At 43.6% G+C, this 15,035-nt stretch overlaps 1 protein-coding gene across 1 annotated transcript in view; it reads left to right on the plus strand.

The window, feature by feature from the left end:
• Window positions 1–868: 868 nt before the first annotated feature.
• LOC142368227 (uncharacterized) overlaps window positions 869–15,035 on the plus strand; it is a 35,182-nt gene continuing 21,015 nt past the window's right edge. Inside the window, exons 1-7 of the mRNA XM_075450360.1 lie at window positions 869–1,014; window positions 13,241–13,309; window positions 13,698–13,722; window positions 13,824–13,841; window positions 14,041–14,106; window positions 14,619–14,755; window positions 14,834–14,944. Coding sequence (XP_075306475.1) covers window positions 934–1,014; window positions 13,241–13,309; window positions 13,698–13,722; window positions 13,824–13,841; window positions 14,041–14,106; window positions 14,619–14,755; window positions 14,834–14,944 — 507 coding nt within the window. The 5' untranslated portion in view covers window positions 869–933. The remainder of the gene's footprint in view (window positions 1,015–13,240; window positions 13,310–13,697; window positions 13,723–13,823; window positions 13,842–14,040; window positions 14,107–14,618; window positions 14,756–14,833; window positions 14,945–15,035) is intronic.

The following is a 15,035-nucleotide window of genomic DNA, read 5'->3' on the forward strand; positions in this document are numbered from 1 at the left end:
GCCCCAAAGTCCACTGCAATCTCTGTCTCACTGAGGGTTTTTCTCTCCTTATGTAGGGTAAAACCTTCCCACATTTGGTAACCCTGAAGATGCTGCGGGTTCCCATCAACAAGCCCAGAATATAATACATATACACTGCTCAAAAAAATAAAGGGACCACTAAAATAACACTTCCTAGATCTCCATGAATGAAATATTCCAGTTCAAATTTGTTATTCATTACATAGTGGAATGCGTTGAGAACAACAAAAGACAAATGATCAATGTAAGTCAAAATGAGGCTCAGTAGTGTGTGTGACCTCCACGTGCCTGAATGACCTCCCTACAACGCCTGGGCATGCTCCTGATGAGGCGGCAGATGTTCTCCTGAGAGGTCTCCTTCCAGACCTGGCATCAATGCCTTCATCGGATATGGAGTGTACTTATCTATTGAGCCTCCCCTGGACACACTAACTGGGGAATTAGTTATTCTCAGAGTGTTTTATTTTAGAGTTGGACTATTGTTATCTCTCATCCTCCCCAGACTCCCTACACAGCTGGTAAGTATCAGACACTACACTAACATGTCATGTTAGTCAATAACTGATCACAACAATGATGAGATGATCTTGGAAGAAAATGAAACTCAATCTGAAACAGTTGGGACAGATATGGTGAGGGTGTGTCGGTTTCTACACACACACAAAAAAAGCTAACAGACAAAGGATAGCAGAGAGTGGAGGGCAGGTTTTAAGGCAAATGAAATGCGTAGTCAACGATTAATTCAGATTTGATTCTGTCGCGAGAGAGCGTCCCATTGGTCTACTGCCAGAGGGGGCGGGGTCAGGGCCCCCTTATTAACTTTGTGCAACACCGCTCTACAGGAGGTAAAGTCTTTTCCCCTTCCTGCTCATCGGTACCAAAGCTGGAGATTTCAACGCTGCGGTGCACGAGATGATGGCAACTTATTCAGGAATGTCCTACCAAGAGAACCCTTGTATGTTTGCGAGAATGGAGTGCAGTCTGTACTGTCAGGTGGGTGACCGTGTTCCTGTTTGTAGCCTTAAGTGACCGAGCCTCTGTGAGCGACTGGAGCAAGTACAGCACGTGGTGGAAGTGTTTACACTCTCTGCTGCTCACCTCGCTTTACTTTCGCCCGTCCAAGATAACTGGAGTTGCGAAGCTGCTCGTTTTTACTGTCTGTGGATACAGCTGAAGTCATTATTACAGCGTCTTTAAATGAGGACTTCGGGCGGACTTCCAACACTCAACAGGTGTATTCGGAGTATATAGTGATGCAGGTAGATGCTGTCGGACTGTTTCCATCGAAGCAAGAAGGAGAAAAGGCGTTTATGTGTGGCAAGGGCTTACTCCGACACCACAAACCTAAATAAAAAGAAGACCACATCGATTACAAAACTATTCTGCAGTGAAGAGAGTAAAACGCTGTGTGTCGTTAAAATGCGCCTATAACTTCTGTGTGTGAGAAATGAGCTGGGGTGGAGCAGTGATTTTAAATGTGGGGGTGTTCCAGGGGGGGCACATGAGCGCCACATCAAGCCCATAGACACAACGCTGAAGTTGGCAATCGATTAGCAAATTAAATGGATGGGGATAAAGGGCCATTTCACTGCATTTTTTTGCATTCTTATTGCCCTAAACTAGATCCTGTATGGAAACTACAATAGTTACACTGCTCAAGTCTGGATAGAATTATTCTAAAGAGGGTACAGAGTCTTTAAAACACATTTTATGATTTGTTAAAACTTTATTTGGTCATTGAAAATTCAAAAAGGTGAAATCATCTTGCTATAAAAGTGGGGGTGTCGAAACACCCCCATCCCCCACGGGTGTGACGCCCATGGAGATGAGTGTATTGGTTTTGTATGCAGTTGTGGGCAAAGATACAGGAAACCTACCTCCATTTGTTTAGATGATACTTTCCGGTTATGCAAAAGCGTAGAAGCCTGGTGTCATGATAAAGCCGAGAGGTGGTGAGGGGTGAAAGGAGGACGCTTAAGATGTTTAAGTGTCGGCACTCAGAAAAGGATGAGAATGGTGATAATGATACCGAACTAACTTTAAAACTCTGGATGAGACGAAGAAAGGAGGGAAAATAAAAAGTTAGGGATTGTTTTGGAGGTGCGCAGCGAGGGAAACTAGATTTTCAAGTCACAGGAGGAAACCGCAGAAACGGAAAATAAATGTAGTATTATGTGTGCCTGTAGTGTCTGATGCTTAATTCTGACTTTACTGAACAGAGGTTCGGAAGGGAATCGGCTTCAGTGGGTCCAGATAGGAGATGAACAATGGTCATACATTTGCAGAATAAGACATTCCTCAGTTAAGTGCCTCCCGGACAGGGTCACAGTTATATACTGACTATTGTGCCTCTTGACGGGGATGCCCAGCATCTACATGTGGGAAGGTTTTACCCTGCATAAGGAGAGAAACACCCACAGTAAGATTGCAGTGGACTTTAGGGCTCTGAGGATCTCTCCACATTTGATGCATCAACTTATTTAACAAGTGACCTTTGACTTCTAAGAGGATTTAAGTATGTCTAATGAAGATGTAGATGATGTTCAGATGCAATGGACTGTTTCAGAACAGGAAGGGTGAAGTAGGCGTGATGGAAAACGAGGCTGCTTGAAGGCGACCATACCTCATACACCACACATCTCAACATTAATGACAGAGACTGAGTTATGTCACAGGATATGATGACAATAAGGTCTAACACATCTGACACGGAGGCAGGGCCACCCAGCCTGATTATACTGCCTACGTAATAAGTGCTGTTACTAAGGATGCACAGATCTACGAGCCTAACCTCAGTATCAGCTGACTATTCAGCTTTTTGACTGCATCAACTAATGGCAGTGGCTGATTTTGATCAGATTTTTCCAGTTATGTTGGATTTGTGGTGGAAATTTTAGAAAGGCATAGAGTCAGTTATTTTCTGAGGAGATAAGATGCTTTTAATCATTTCTTGCAAGAGAGAACAACACAGTTTTGCCCTGAAACTGACAGCATTTATTTCCACCTTCTTGGGGGCCAAAAGATATATTTCTGGTGCATGTAAGGCAAGCACTGAAAAACATTTGGGTTGGTTGTGGTTTAACAGACCACATTTTGAAACTTACAAAAGCCAAATCAGAATTACAGATTGATGTATCAAAATCTTGTTCAGAGTTCTTCAGAACCCCCAAAATCCACTGCAATCTCTGTCTCTCTCACTGCGGGTGCTTCTCAATTCAATTCATTTTTATTTATATAGCGCCAAATGCAACAAATGTCATCTCAAGGCACTTAAATAATAAAGTCCAATTCAAGCCACTTGGAATTCAATTAATTGTAATCATAATTATTTATAAAATAATCCAATTCGTTCATATAGAGCCAATTAAAAAACAATTTCCTAGCTAAGGAAACCAACAGATTGCACCGAAACTTGTCTTCAGTCCAATCTCCCGTCCTGAGCGTGCCTGAGGCGACTGTGGAAAGGAATGACTACCTTTTAACAGGAATTCTCCTGTTAAGTAGGGTAAAATCTTCCCATATTTGGTAACCTTGAAGATGCTGTGCGTCCCGTCAACAGGCAAATAGCCAGAATATGATATGTGTATATATATATATATATATATATATATATATATATATAACTGAAGAGTGTGTTATTCTCAAAATGTTTCATGTTTGACGATCTGCATCCCTTATCTGGGACATGCTGTTCCTGATGCTGTTGAGTATCACACTTGCAAACACACACACAAAAAAAAGCTTTTTGATCTGGGAATGAGTTTGCATTGAGGAGTTAAAGTGCAAAAAGTGGGGGAATTTAGGCTTCTGGACAGATGACCTTAGGGTGTAAATTGATGAATTTTAACTCGCGTTTTGGGTGATTTGTTTAGAAATGGGTCAGTTTACACAAAGTATTAAACTGTATCTCTGCATATGCCCCAAGGGACCACTTATGATCGAATGTCATTTCCCCGCTCTAAATGCAAATCACCACGTAGCCTGTAGTCGGCTGTGGTGAACAACAAACAGGACCTCTGCAGTTCAGTCTCAGGGATGAAGAGCATGAAAAGCTAAAATGCACTCTGTATACACTTTAAACTAACCGACTGTCAAATTCTCGGAGAAGGCTGCCAGAGTGCGATGTTTGGGTGGAAAACTAGGCCTAGGTGGGTGGCTTGACTGGGCTGTTCCAGTCTTGCAATACAAGCCATCACAACCTGCTCAGTTGAGGGCGAAAGGCGATACTCGTGAAATGATGAGAGGCCCAGGTGGTGGACACCTGCATGCCTTGTGATACCTTGCACTGAAACCCGTATAGAGTGTTGGAGTGTGGATAGATCCAGGGACCAGTAAGCCAATTTTTGTCGCTTGATGTCAGCTGTCAAGACTTATTGATATTGTTTTAATTGAGCATGTATTTAACATTAGGTATGTACACATTGAATCATGAAACATGGGAATATTGGGCTTTTGGTATTGCTCTGAATACCATTTGGTTGGCCCATCCAAATGGCGGCGCTATAGACTCGTGGTGATTGTGACTGGCCTCATGGATGAACGAGCAGTTCTAATCATAGTACGCATACAAACACCGTTCACAAAGCTCAACCGGGGGCGGGGCCTGTTTTTCTTTTCTGAGCTGCCACAGTTTGCTATGAACTTGTTGGTCACCCTAGTTTTTATTATTTCTGCATAGTATGGACACCTAATCTTATCAAACAGGAGCAAGCTAGACAGGGTTGTGAAGCACCCTGGAAGCACTATGAAAGATGACACGCACCCCTGCATCGGGAATTTGAGTTACTGCTTTCGGGGCAGCACTATAGAGCATCCTTGTAAAGAAAAAGATAAATGAGTTACTGCAGTGAAGCACGCCTGTTTGTTTTTAGTTTCCCAGCACTCAAGTCACATGACCAACGATACCAGCCTAGCGAATCAGGGAGGAGTACGTCCGCAGTAGCTAGAGCTCAGCACTGCGGATCCCCGTTTCTCACCGTTTACAACTGCTAAAATCAGCATCGTATGCGAATGCTTACTTGGTTCCGGCGTCTTTGAATCCTTCCACCTATGAAGTCGTATTCCAGTATTTTAATGTAAATGGATAGTGCATCCGCGATAGAAACAGATTAGTATAAATGGCACCTGAGCCTTCACCCACCCTTAGCCTTCACAATGCGTGACTTCTTGTGTGTTATCTTCACCCCCATATATCTTCACCTCCATTACCCCCAAGAAAAAAATGAAATTCTTATAATTGACAACCTAGCAGATAAATCAAAGGTTTTGAACCAACTTGGAAATTTGTCTATACAAGTGAAGGATGAAATTAGAAATCTGGGTGTAATTCTAGACTCCAAATTAACTTTTAAACCTCACATTGGAAATGTTACAAGAACAGCATTCTATCACTTACGAAATATTACACGGGTTAGACCATTCCTCAAACAAAAGGATGCTGAGAAACTAATCCATGCTTTTGTTTTCTCATGACTTGACTACTTACTGGGCTCCCAAAATCTACTACTGGCAGATTACAGCTTGTTCAGAATGCTGCTGCTAGAATCCTAACCCGCACTAAAAAGAGAGAACACATCACACCTGTTCTAGCGTCACTACACTGGCTCCCTGTGTCTTTTAGAATAGATTTTAAGATTCTCTTATTGGTTTTTAAATCTCTGAATAGATTAGCACCTCTGTACATTTCAGAACTACTCACAGAATATGTTCCAAATCGAGCTCTAAGATCATCAGGTGCTACTTTATTAAATATTCCTAAAATGAAATGTAAAAAGACGGGTGAAGCTGCTTTCTGTTTTTATGCACCAAAAATCTGGAACTCTATTCGTCATTCAACAGATATTACAAACTTTAAAAAGCAGCTAAAAACACATCTATACACCTTCGCCTTCTACTAGTTTTATAAATTCTATTATTACTATTTATATATTACATTTATTGTTTCTCTATTTTATTGGTAAATTAATTTTTCTATTTTTAGTACTTTATCTTTAATTTATATCTATTTCCTCCTCACTATATTCCCCCACCCCCCCTGAGTAACATGTTCTATTGTACTCTATTTTGTTATTCTTGTAGTTATTTTACTTTATTTACTTTGTATATTGATCTTATTTGTAAAGCACTTTGAGCTACATTTTGTGTATGAAAGGTGCTATATAAATAAATTATTATTATTATATTATATCACCCCTGCCATTAAGGCACTTATCCTTTCCTGTGTCTACTGTCCCAACAGACCAGACTTTCAACTCTTGCCCTTAAGGCACTTCTTCTTTTGTATTCATCACTCATGGATCTATTTTGTATTTATCTTTGTATTCATGCATTTGTTTTTAATCGGTGAGACGAGAGCCAGTGTGAAAGCACCGTCAGTATCATTTGGGTATTTGAACTCATTAGGGGGTAAACATTTAGATAAGGTTACCTTGAGCCTCTCAAATAGTTTTAAATGCTCCGCCTCCTTGATGTGGATAGTATTCTTTATGGCCTTGGTGTTATCAGCACCACTGTCTGCTGCCAGAAAAGAAGTAGGGACTATCCCACGACTCGTACCGGCACAAATGCAAGCCTCCGTCCACTCTACCCTGTAAGCAGTTTCCTGAGAGCTCTGTATCTTTGAACATTTGCATCACAACCTCTGTGTGTAAGACGTTCTCTTGATGCAACATTATTAAATGTCTTATGCTTGTGAAAGTTGAGACAGTATTCTCATTCATTTTCCTTACAACTTTGTCCTTTGAGCCGCATCTCATCTGCCACTCTGTGTTCCAGACCAATAGGGCCTGAAAACCGTGCACGGGGGAGTCTGGGCCTCCTGTATGAATGACCTCCAGCACAATCAGAATCAGAATTACTTTATTAATCGCTTGCGGGAAATTCCTTTTCTGCAGTGCACTCGTTTACAGAAAAAAAGATTAAGTCAGGAAATACAATAGAGCAAAATAAATATAATACAAAAAGACAAAATAAGATAAATTAAAGATAAAGCAAAATTACAACCCCATACAGTAAAATAAAATTACACCCCTCCCATATTAACAGTGTATTACAACCCTTTCCATATAAACAGTGTAAAAATAAGATGTAAGATAAGGAAAATCTCAGTATATACAATAAACAGTATTTACAATGCTGCTCAGTACTTAATTATTATTATTGTTATTATTGAATAATATTATTATTGAAGTAATGAGATGAATAACTGTCAGACACTGGAATTATACAGTTTGATGGCCACAGGCAGGAATGACTTCCTGTGGTGCTCTGTGGTGCAGCGTGGTGCAATCAGTCTCTGACTGAAGGTGCTTCTGTGGCTGACCAACACATCATGAAGAGGATGTGCAGAATTGTCCAGCATGGATTTTATCCTGGACAGCATCCTTCTGTCTGACACTGCTGTCAGAGAGTCCAGCTCCTCTCCGACAACGTGGCTGGCCTTGCGGATGAGTCTGTTGGCATCCTTCACCTTCAGTCTGCTGCCCCAGCATGCAACAGCGTAGAGGATGGCACTGGCCACCACAGACTCATAAAACATCCGCGGCATTGTCCGGCAGATGTTGAAGGACCTCAGCCGCCTCAGAAAATAGACGGCTCTGGCCCTTCCTGTAGAGCGCGTTTGTGTTTTTAGTCCAGTCCAGTTTATGGTCCAAGTGCACCCCTAAGTATTTATAATCCTCCACCATGTCCACGTTGACCCCACAGATAGAGACAGGGGTCACTGGGGCCTTACTCCTTCTTAAATCCACAATCAGTTCCTTGGTCTTTGCCACGTTGAGCTGCAGATGGTTCTGCTCACAGCAAGTGACAAAGTTGTCCACCACAGCCCTGTCTCTGTGCAGTAGCTGAAGTCCGTGGAGTACAGGGTGAAGAGGAAGGGAGAGAGGACAGTCCCCTGCGGGGCCCCGGTGCTGCTGATCACCTTGTCTGACCCGCAGTGCTGCAGGCACACATACTGTGGTCTGCCAGTCAGGTAATCCACAATCCACAATGGGGGCATCCACCTGCATCGCAGTCAGTTTCTCACCCAGTAGAGCCGGCCTGATGGTGTTGAATGCACTGGAGAAATCAAAGAACATGACTCTCACAGTGCTCGCTGGCTTGTCCAGGTGGGCGTAGACACGGTTGAGCAGGTAGATGATGGCGTCCTCAACTCCTAGTCGGGGCTGGTATGCAAACTGGAGGGGGTCCAGAAGTGGTCTGGCCATGGGCCGGAGCTGCTCCAGGATAAGTCTCTCCAGGGTCTTCATGATGTGTGACGTGCCACGGGTCTGTAGTCCTTATGGCCGCTGGGTCTTCGGCACAGGAACGATGCATGGCGTTTTACACATCACGGGGACCTTGTGAAGACTGAGGCCCCATCCACACGTAGCCGGGTATCTGCTAAAACGAATATATTTTTCTACGTTTGGACCTGTCATCCACATGAAAACGCATAAAAACGCATCCACAGTAACCGATCGTTTTCTAAAAAACCCCTCCAGGCACAGTGAGATCTGAACATCTGCGTTTTGCAGCCTGTCTTGACAGAGCCAAATGGATTTGCGTTTTGACGTCAATCTGCCGTCAAACAAAAATAAGTAAAGTGCACGCAACTTTGTTTATGAGCAGGCTGTCTGAGACTGGTGATCGTATGAGCAGAAGCTGTCCCCTTCGATTGTGCAGGCGCTGTTTACAGCCTTGATTTTACACGCCCAAGTCGTACTCCTCACTCCTGTCGCTGTCGGAATTATTACGTCCTCATATCGAGGGGCAGCTTTGTCATACGATCACCTGTCCGTGTGCTCAAAAAAGTTGCGTGCACACTTTATTATTTAGCTGACGAGGGCAGATTGCGCAAAACAGCAAATGCATTTGGGTTGTCAAGACAGGTGAAAACGCAGATGTTCGGTTATGTGTGGAAGGTGTTTTTTTCGAAAACGAGGTAATGTGGATACAGATTTTTTTTATAAACGGAGGGGGGGAAACATTCGGTTTTAAAAATACCCGGCTACGTGTGGACAAGGCCTCAGGCTCAGGCTGAAGATGTTGTGGAAGACTCCACATAGCTGGGGGGCACAGGCTTTGAGCACCCTGGGGCTCGCACCATCTGGGCCTGCAGACTTGCCTGAGTGGAGTCTGCTCAGCGGTGATGGTCAGTGTAGAGGTGACAGGAGGGGGCGGGGTGGAGGTGTTATGCCAGAGAGTGCAGTCAGCCTGGGAGCCGGGGGAGGAGGTGTGAGGGGGGCCATCACAGGAAGATGAGGGGCTGTGGGACGGGGGAGGGAGAGAGAGAGTGAGCAGTTCATGGAGATGTTATTTTACGGGGTGTGGATGGTTACAACGTGGGATGCCGCCGAAGAACATATGCGGAGAATACAAGAGCACTATAGTCCCCGAAATGTGGCGGTAAATAACGTCCTCTGCTGGGATGCTGAGGAGCTCGCGGCCCTCCTTGTCTCCCCAGTTGGCCATATTAAAAAATGTCTCGAACTTGATGTAGGCTAAAACAGAGTGAAACTTGTCCTCACCTGTCGCTGTTGTTCTGAATCAGCTGTCCATTCTGTCTTTTAAACTCCTCACGTCACGCCCACGTCCGACCCGCGTCGATTGCGTTCACACCAAACTCAGCTCGGCAAAAAGACTAGGGTCCGACGCGGGTCGAAAGGTGAGTCGAGTTGACGCGGCAGCCCGGGTTGGCAGTGTGAACGCAACAGCGGACACGCTAAATTCGCGGATTAAACGCGGGTTATTCGTCAGTGTGAAAGGGGCTACAGATTCATCTTGTTGGCCACACTGCCTTCCACTCCTCTGTTGCTGGATGGTCTGAAGCCAGTGATGGTCCTCATTCCACTCCAGACCTCTCTCATGTTGTTCTGGAATGTTGTTCATGTTGTTCTTCCTCCTGCACTTATCCTTGGCCTCTCTAATCTTCACTCTCAGCTCCCTCTGGATCGTTCGCACCTCCTCCTTGTTGCCAGCTCTCTTCTTCTTGTTGAGGATGTTCTTTATGTCCTTTGTCACCCACGGCTTGTTATTTGGATAACAAAGGACAGTCTTTGGTGGGACGATGTCGACGCAGAAGTTGATGTAATCAGAGATACACTCTGTGAGCCCATAAATGTCCTCCCCATGCGGCTCACAGAGCGTCTGGCAGTTTGTGACTTCAAAGCAGCCCTGCAGGGTCTCATTGGCCTCCTCCGATGCAACCACTCCACTGTCTCCTGACAGTCTTAGTGGTTGCAGACTTAACCACAGGCACATAGCAGGGGTCGAGGTGAATCGGGTTGTGATCTGACCTTCCAAGTGGGGGGAGAGGAGAGGAGCTGTCTGCATCCTTAACATTAGCATACAGCAGGTCGATGGTTCTCTCCTCTCTGGTGGGACAGTTCACATACTGTATGAATGTGGGGAGTGTTGTGTCCATGGTGATGTGGTTGAAGTCACCCGAGATAGCAATGAATGCACTCGGGTGTTAAAGGCTCGTGTATACTTCGCAGCAGTGTGTCGCAGTGAGCTTGTCGCAGACACGACGCAGTTATTTTTTATTTATGCCTTGAAGCGCTGTCTGCGCTATGTTAATCCCACGCCACAACGCAAGAGGGACAATCACGAACAAGCTAGGATTGTGGGTGTTATGGTTACGGAGGTCATTCAACAACAATGGCGACTGGACGAATGCGCACTTTGATTGAGATGCAGCTGATCGATCTAAAAATAGAAGAAATATTGCTACTACTGGAGCTGGCAGAGAGGGAAAGAATCGTCACGGTTAGCACGGTTAGCGTCAGCCGGTTAGCAAACCGGAAATACGCATAGTGTAGAGCGGATGTAGAGTTGACCAATCAGAGGCCTCCTTTCTCTCCTCTCTGCGGCGATGTCTGCGGCACTGTCTGCGGTGAGTTACAATTTTGAGGAGGTGCACCAGAGTGTCTGCGTAGTGTCTGCGTTAACTGCGACACACACGCAGACGACCTGGTTTCCGAGTATAAATCAGGCTTAAGTCTGTAGCCAGGCTATGGCTGAGTGGATGGAGTCACTTGCTGATGTCGGGTTTGCAGAGGGGGGCACATAAACAGCCACCATGATGACCTGTGTGAACTCCCTGGGCAGATAATATGGTCGTAGTCCAACAGCACAAAGTTCAATATTCGGGTCACAGAGACGCTCCTTGATGGTGATGTGAGCGGGGTTGCACCATCGATTGTTCACTAGAACGGCGGGCCCCCCTCTTTTGCCCTTGCCGCTCCTGGTGCGGTCTGTGTCTGCCCGAACGGTGTTAAAGCGCTTGATGGAAACGTTGTCATCGGGAATATCCTGGTGCAGCCATGTCTCCGTGAAACACATTAAACTACATTCCTGGTACTCCCTCTGACTCCGGGGCAGCGCTGTCAGCTCGTCCATCTTATTCTCCAGGGACCGCACATTTCCCATGATGAGTGAGGGGAGACACGGCTTGAATCGCGTTTCTGTGATCCGCCGTTGTCTCAACCCGTCCCTTTTCCTACGTTTTCCCCAATGCTGACAAAAAGAGGCCAGGACCTGCTGGACCGCGGAAGGGTGACGAAATCCATGATTGTTGATTTCAGGGTGTCAGATTTAAAGTTGGAGAACTTTAAAAAAAAAAAAAAAAAAAAATGATCAGGGATGTAAAAATTAGTTTATTCTAGGCATGGGCGCAGTGTGAGATTCAGGTGATTGTCAGGGTTGGGTGTAGGGAAGGACACGGATGCAGACTTTTCAAAAGAAAACTGGATTTATTATACAAAAAACAAAGTACCAACAGAAAGCGCGGCTGAGCCGGATATCAAAAACTTAACTGTGGATAAACAAACAAAAAGACTTGGCATGGCATGGGTTAAAATAAATAAATACTTAGCTTGGTAAAGACAAGGTACATGGGCAAAAACGGGTAAAAAGGCGGGCGGGTCAGGTTGGGGCATCAAACAGGTCAGGAGTGACAAACAAAGAACCAACAAACAGACAGGGGAGACAGGAAACTAAATAGAAGGCTGGGAGTGATTGGAGAGTGAGTGTAGCTGGAGACAATGACAGACAGGTGAGAGGAATGAACTAATTACCTGAGTGAGGGAAGTGAGGGGAAAAACAATGGCAAAACTAAAAACTCAAAACCAAGACATGAACTGAACACAAAAACATAACTTAAAACATGATACTAAAAACATAAGTCCATGGGCGTGACAGCGATATGATAACCTTAAGCAAAAATGTCACGTATGCAATGTAACCGGAAACTGGACCTGGTCCGTGTCCGTGTATAGAACGATATATAGAATGTCATACGTAGAATTAAAACACAGGCCACTGATTTCTATTCGAGTCAAATGTGTTGGAGACTTACTCTGTCTGTAACACTGGTAGCTTCTGATCAGATTTCGGCTCTTTTTATTTGCAATGCAAAACATTGTTTAAAGAGCAAACCTTTTCGAAGTCTCATATGGCTGTAGAACAACTCTGGAGACTCTCTAGTAAACAATTTATGTCGGCTGCTTATTACTTAGCCACAACAATCAAACCACCTGCTTGATATTGTATAGGTTGTCATTCACGCCACCAAACCTGCTCTGAATCATTCAGGCACGGACAGGAGCGGGGTGTTTGGCAGTGGATCTTTATAAAAGAATTTTGTAAAGGGTTTGTAAAGGAATTTTATTATCTTGTTTATTGCATTGTCAATCTAATGTGTGTTGTGAAAGAATTTATGTACTTATGTTACGGGTAATCATATATTCGAGTGATGTGTGTTGTGCCATACACTGAACTTTTATTGAACTTTGCCTCTGCTTAGCAACAGCATGATATTAATGGTATAATCTGCCCTGCAACCGCCTGTTCTTTATCTGTAAGTTTCCTCCAGCGTGGGATGCGCAAGCCTTACTGTGAGAACGTCCTGTTGATTTAAGTCAAGCTACGTAATGCACCTCACAAGACTACGCCTCGCGTGCCAGACAGGAAACAACTCCATTCTGTGTAACTTAACAGGAAACAACTCCTCTCTGTGTAACTTGTTTGTACCACTGCATAAAAGCTTGTGTGCCGCGCTTTAACGGCAGAGATCTCTCTACATGCTCTGAATGAACATGTATTTTGAATAAATCAACTACCAAGGCACATAACGGACTTAGTTAATTTATTTGACTTAAAGGGATAGTTCGCCTATTTTGACATGAAGCTGTATGACATTCCATATCAGCAATAATTTTCTTTTTCCTTTTTGTAGGTCTGTCGTGCCAATTTTTCCAAGGTTTTTGCCTTCATGAGCCATTTACGTTCAAACGAACATGAGCAGGTGGGCATTTCACTTCATGTACTGTTAACCTCTGTTTTCTTTGTGTGGTGCCGGAATCTTCAGACTCCTCTCTAGCCAACTTTGAACGGGCCGAGTGCTTAATTTTTCTTTGCAAGTCCCTTGAGACTAATGCATCCAGCTCAATTTAACGGCATTGTAAGTCAACACAGATGTGTGATCGTTGCAGCGAGCGGAGCAGGTCACACTTGAGCTCGATAACGGCTTTATTCTTTCTCATTGGCACTGAAGAACGCTGTTATTTGAGTCTGTTCAAAAATGATAGTTGTGCTCATAAAAACATAAGGAAATGCACAGTAAACTATTATAACATCGTGCATTTAATGTTTCCGTGTTCCTTCTTTTTGTTCTTTTTTTTTTTTTTTTACAGAAAATGAAAGATATTTTCCCAAAAGGTAAGATTCATTGTCTAAATACTTTCATGTTTTACAGAAAATATGTATTTTTGCTTTTAAAATGTTTACCTCTTTTTTTTTATTTATTTATTTTATTAAAGCTACATTGCAGAGCTCTGGTAAGTCTTTTTTTTTTTTTTTTTTTTTTTTTACCACTTTGGAGTGTTAAATGCACACCTTTAAGGTCTTGATATGACTTAAAAACCAATGGCTTAGGATATATTTCGATCATTCTAACTTTTACATTTTAATAATGATGTTGTTTGTTCTGATTATGAGCTATAACCTTCTTTTTCTTTGGCTGCGTTTTCACCAAAGGCGTCCTTCCCTACATCGTTTTTATGAATGGAAAAGCAAAACGGGGCAACAACAAACCCGTCCTAGGTGGGTACGCCGTCTCAAGTGCACATTTAGTACAGACAAAAAAATGAAAGATCTTTGTTGACCCTGAGAGTCTGCTTAAGGCCATCTTACTTACTCCCAATTCCTTGTCTTCAGCACTGATAAACTGTTGGAAAGTTGAGTTCTCCCTTAGCCGTGCCCGAACCAAGCGTGGGCTTTGTGTGCAATACTTACAACACATCACATTTCCTCATGTTACCTTTCAGCATATTGGTTTTTGTGGAAAGATTATGTCAAACCTGAAACAGGATTTCTTCTTGTACATTCGGAAGATACTATTTGACACATTATTCTACATTATTCTCTGGTTTCTGTATGAATTATAAGATAAAGACATGGTTTTATGGCAGACGTGTGTAGTTTGTAGCTGAAAGCAATGCGCCAGCCATCTGATGACGATAGACTGGAGCTGGTTCCTTCTTATTAAGAGGAATGCAAAGATCCCCCGTGTGTTCACACAGTAATTGTTCTATTTTAAACTTCCTTTCGTGCAGGCCTGTCTCTGATGACGTTTTGTTTCAGTTTGGCGCGGGCAGCTAGTTTCTACCTGTGCCACGTCTGTGAGCGGAGCTGCTCAAGTGACAATATTTTACGCCACATCTTTTCTATGGAGCATTACAGTAACTACATTGTAAGTGTTAAAGCTCATCAAAATATGGTCCGTTTTAATCGTTGGAAGTATAGTTTAATTTGTGTTTCTGTGATGTAGAGTTACACAAATCCCAATGAGCTGAAATTCTCCTGGATGCCCAGCATGGACATGAGAAAGAATCTGGGGCGGATGGTCATAAAGCATAAAAGTAGTCCCCCAAAGCTGCAGGTTGGTACATGAAGGTCCTCTGTGTTCCAGAAAATAAAAATCACTCATACACAGCATACACGATTAGTCTCAATATTAAAACCACCGTAAG

The sequence above is a fragment of the Odontesthes bonariensis genome, chromosome 18 (genome assembly GCF_027942865.1).
Source record: "Odontesthes bonariensis isolate fOdoBon6 chromosome 18, fOdoBon6.hap1, whole genome shotgun sequence".
Lineage (NCBI taxonomy): Eukaryota > Metazoa > Chordata > Actinopteri > Atheriniformes > Atherinopsidae > Odontesthes > Odontesthes bonariensis.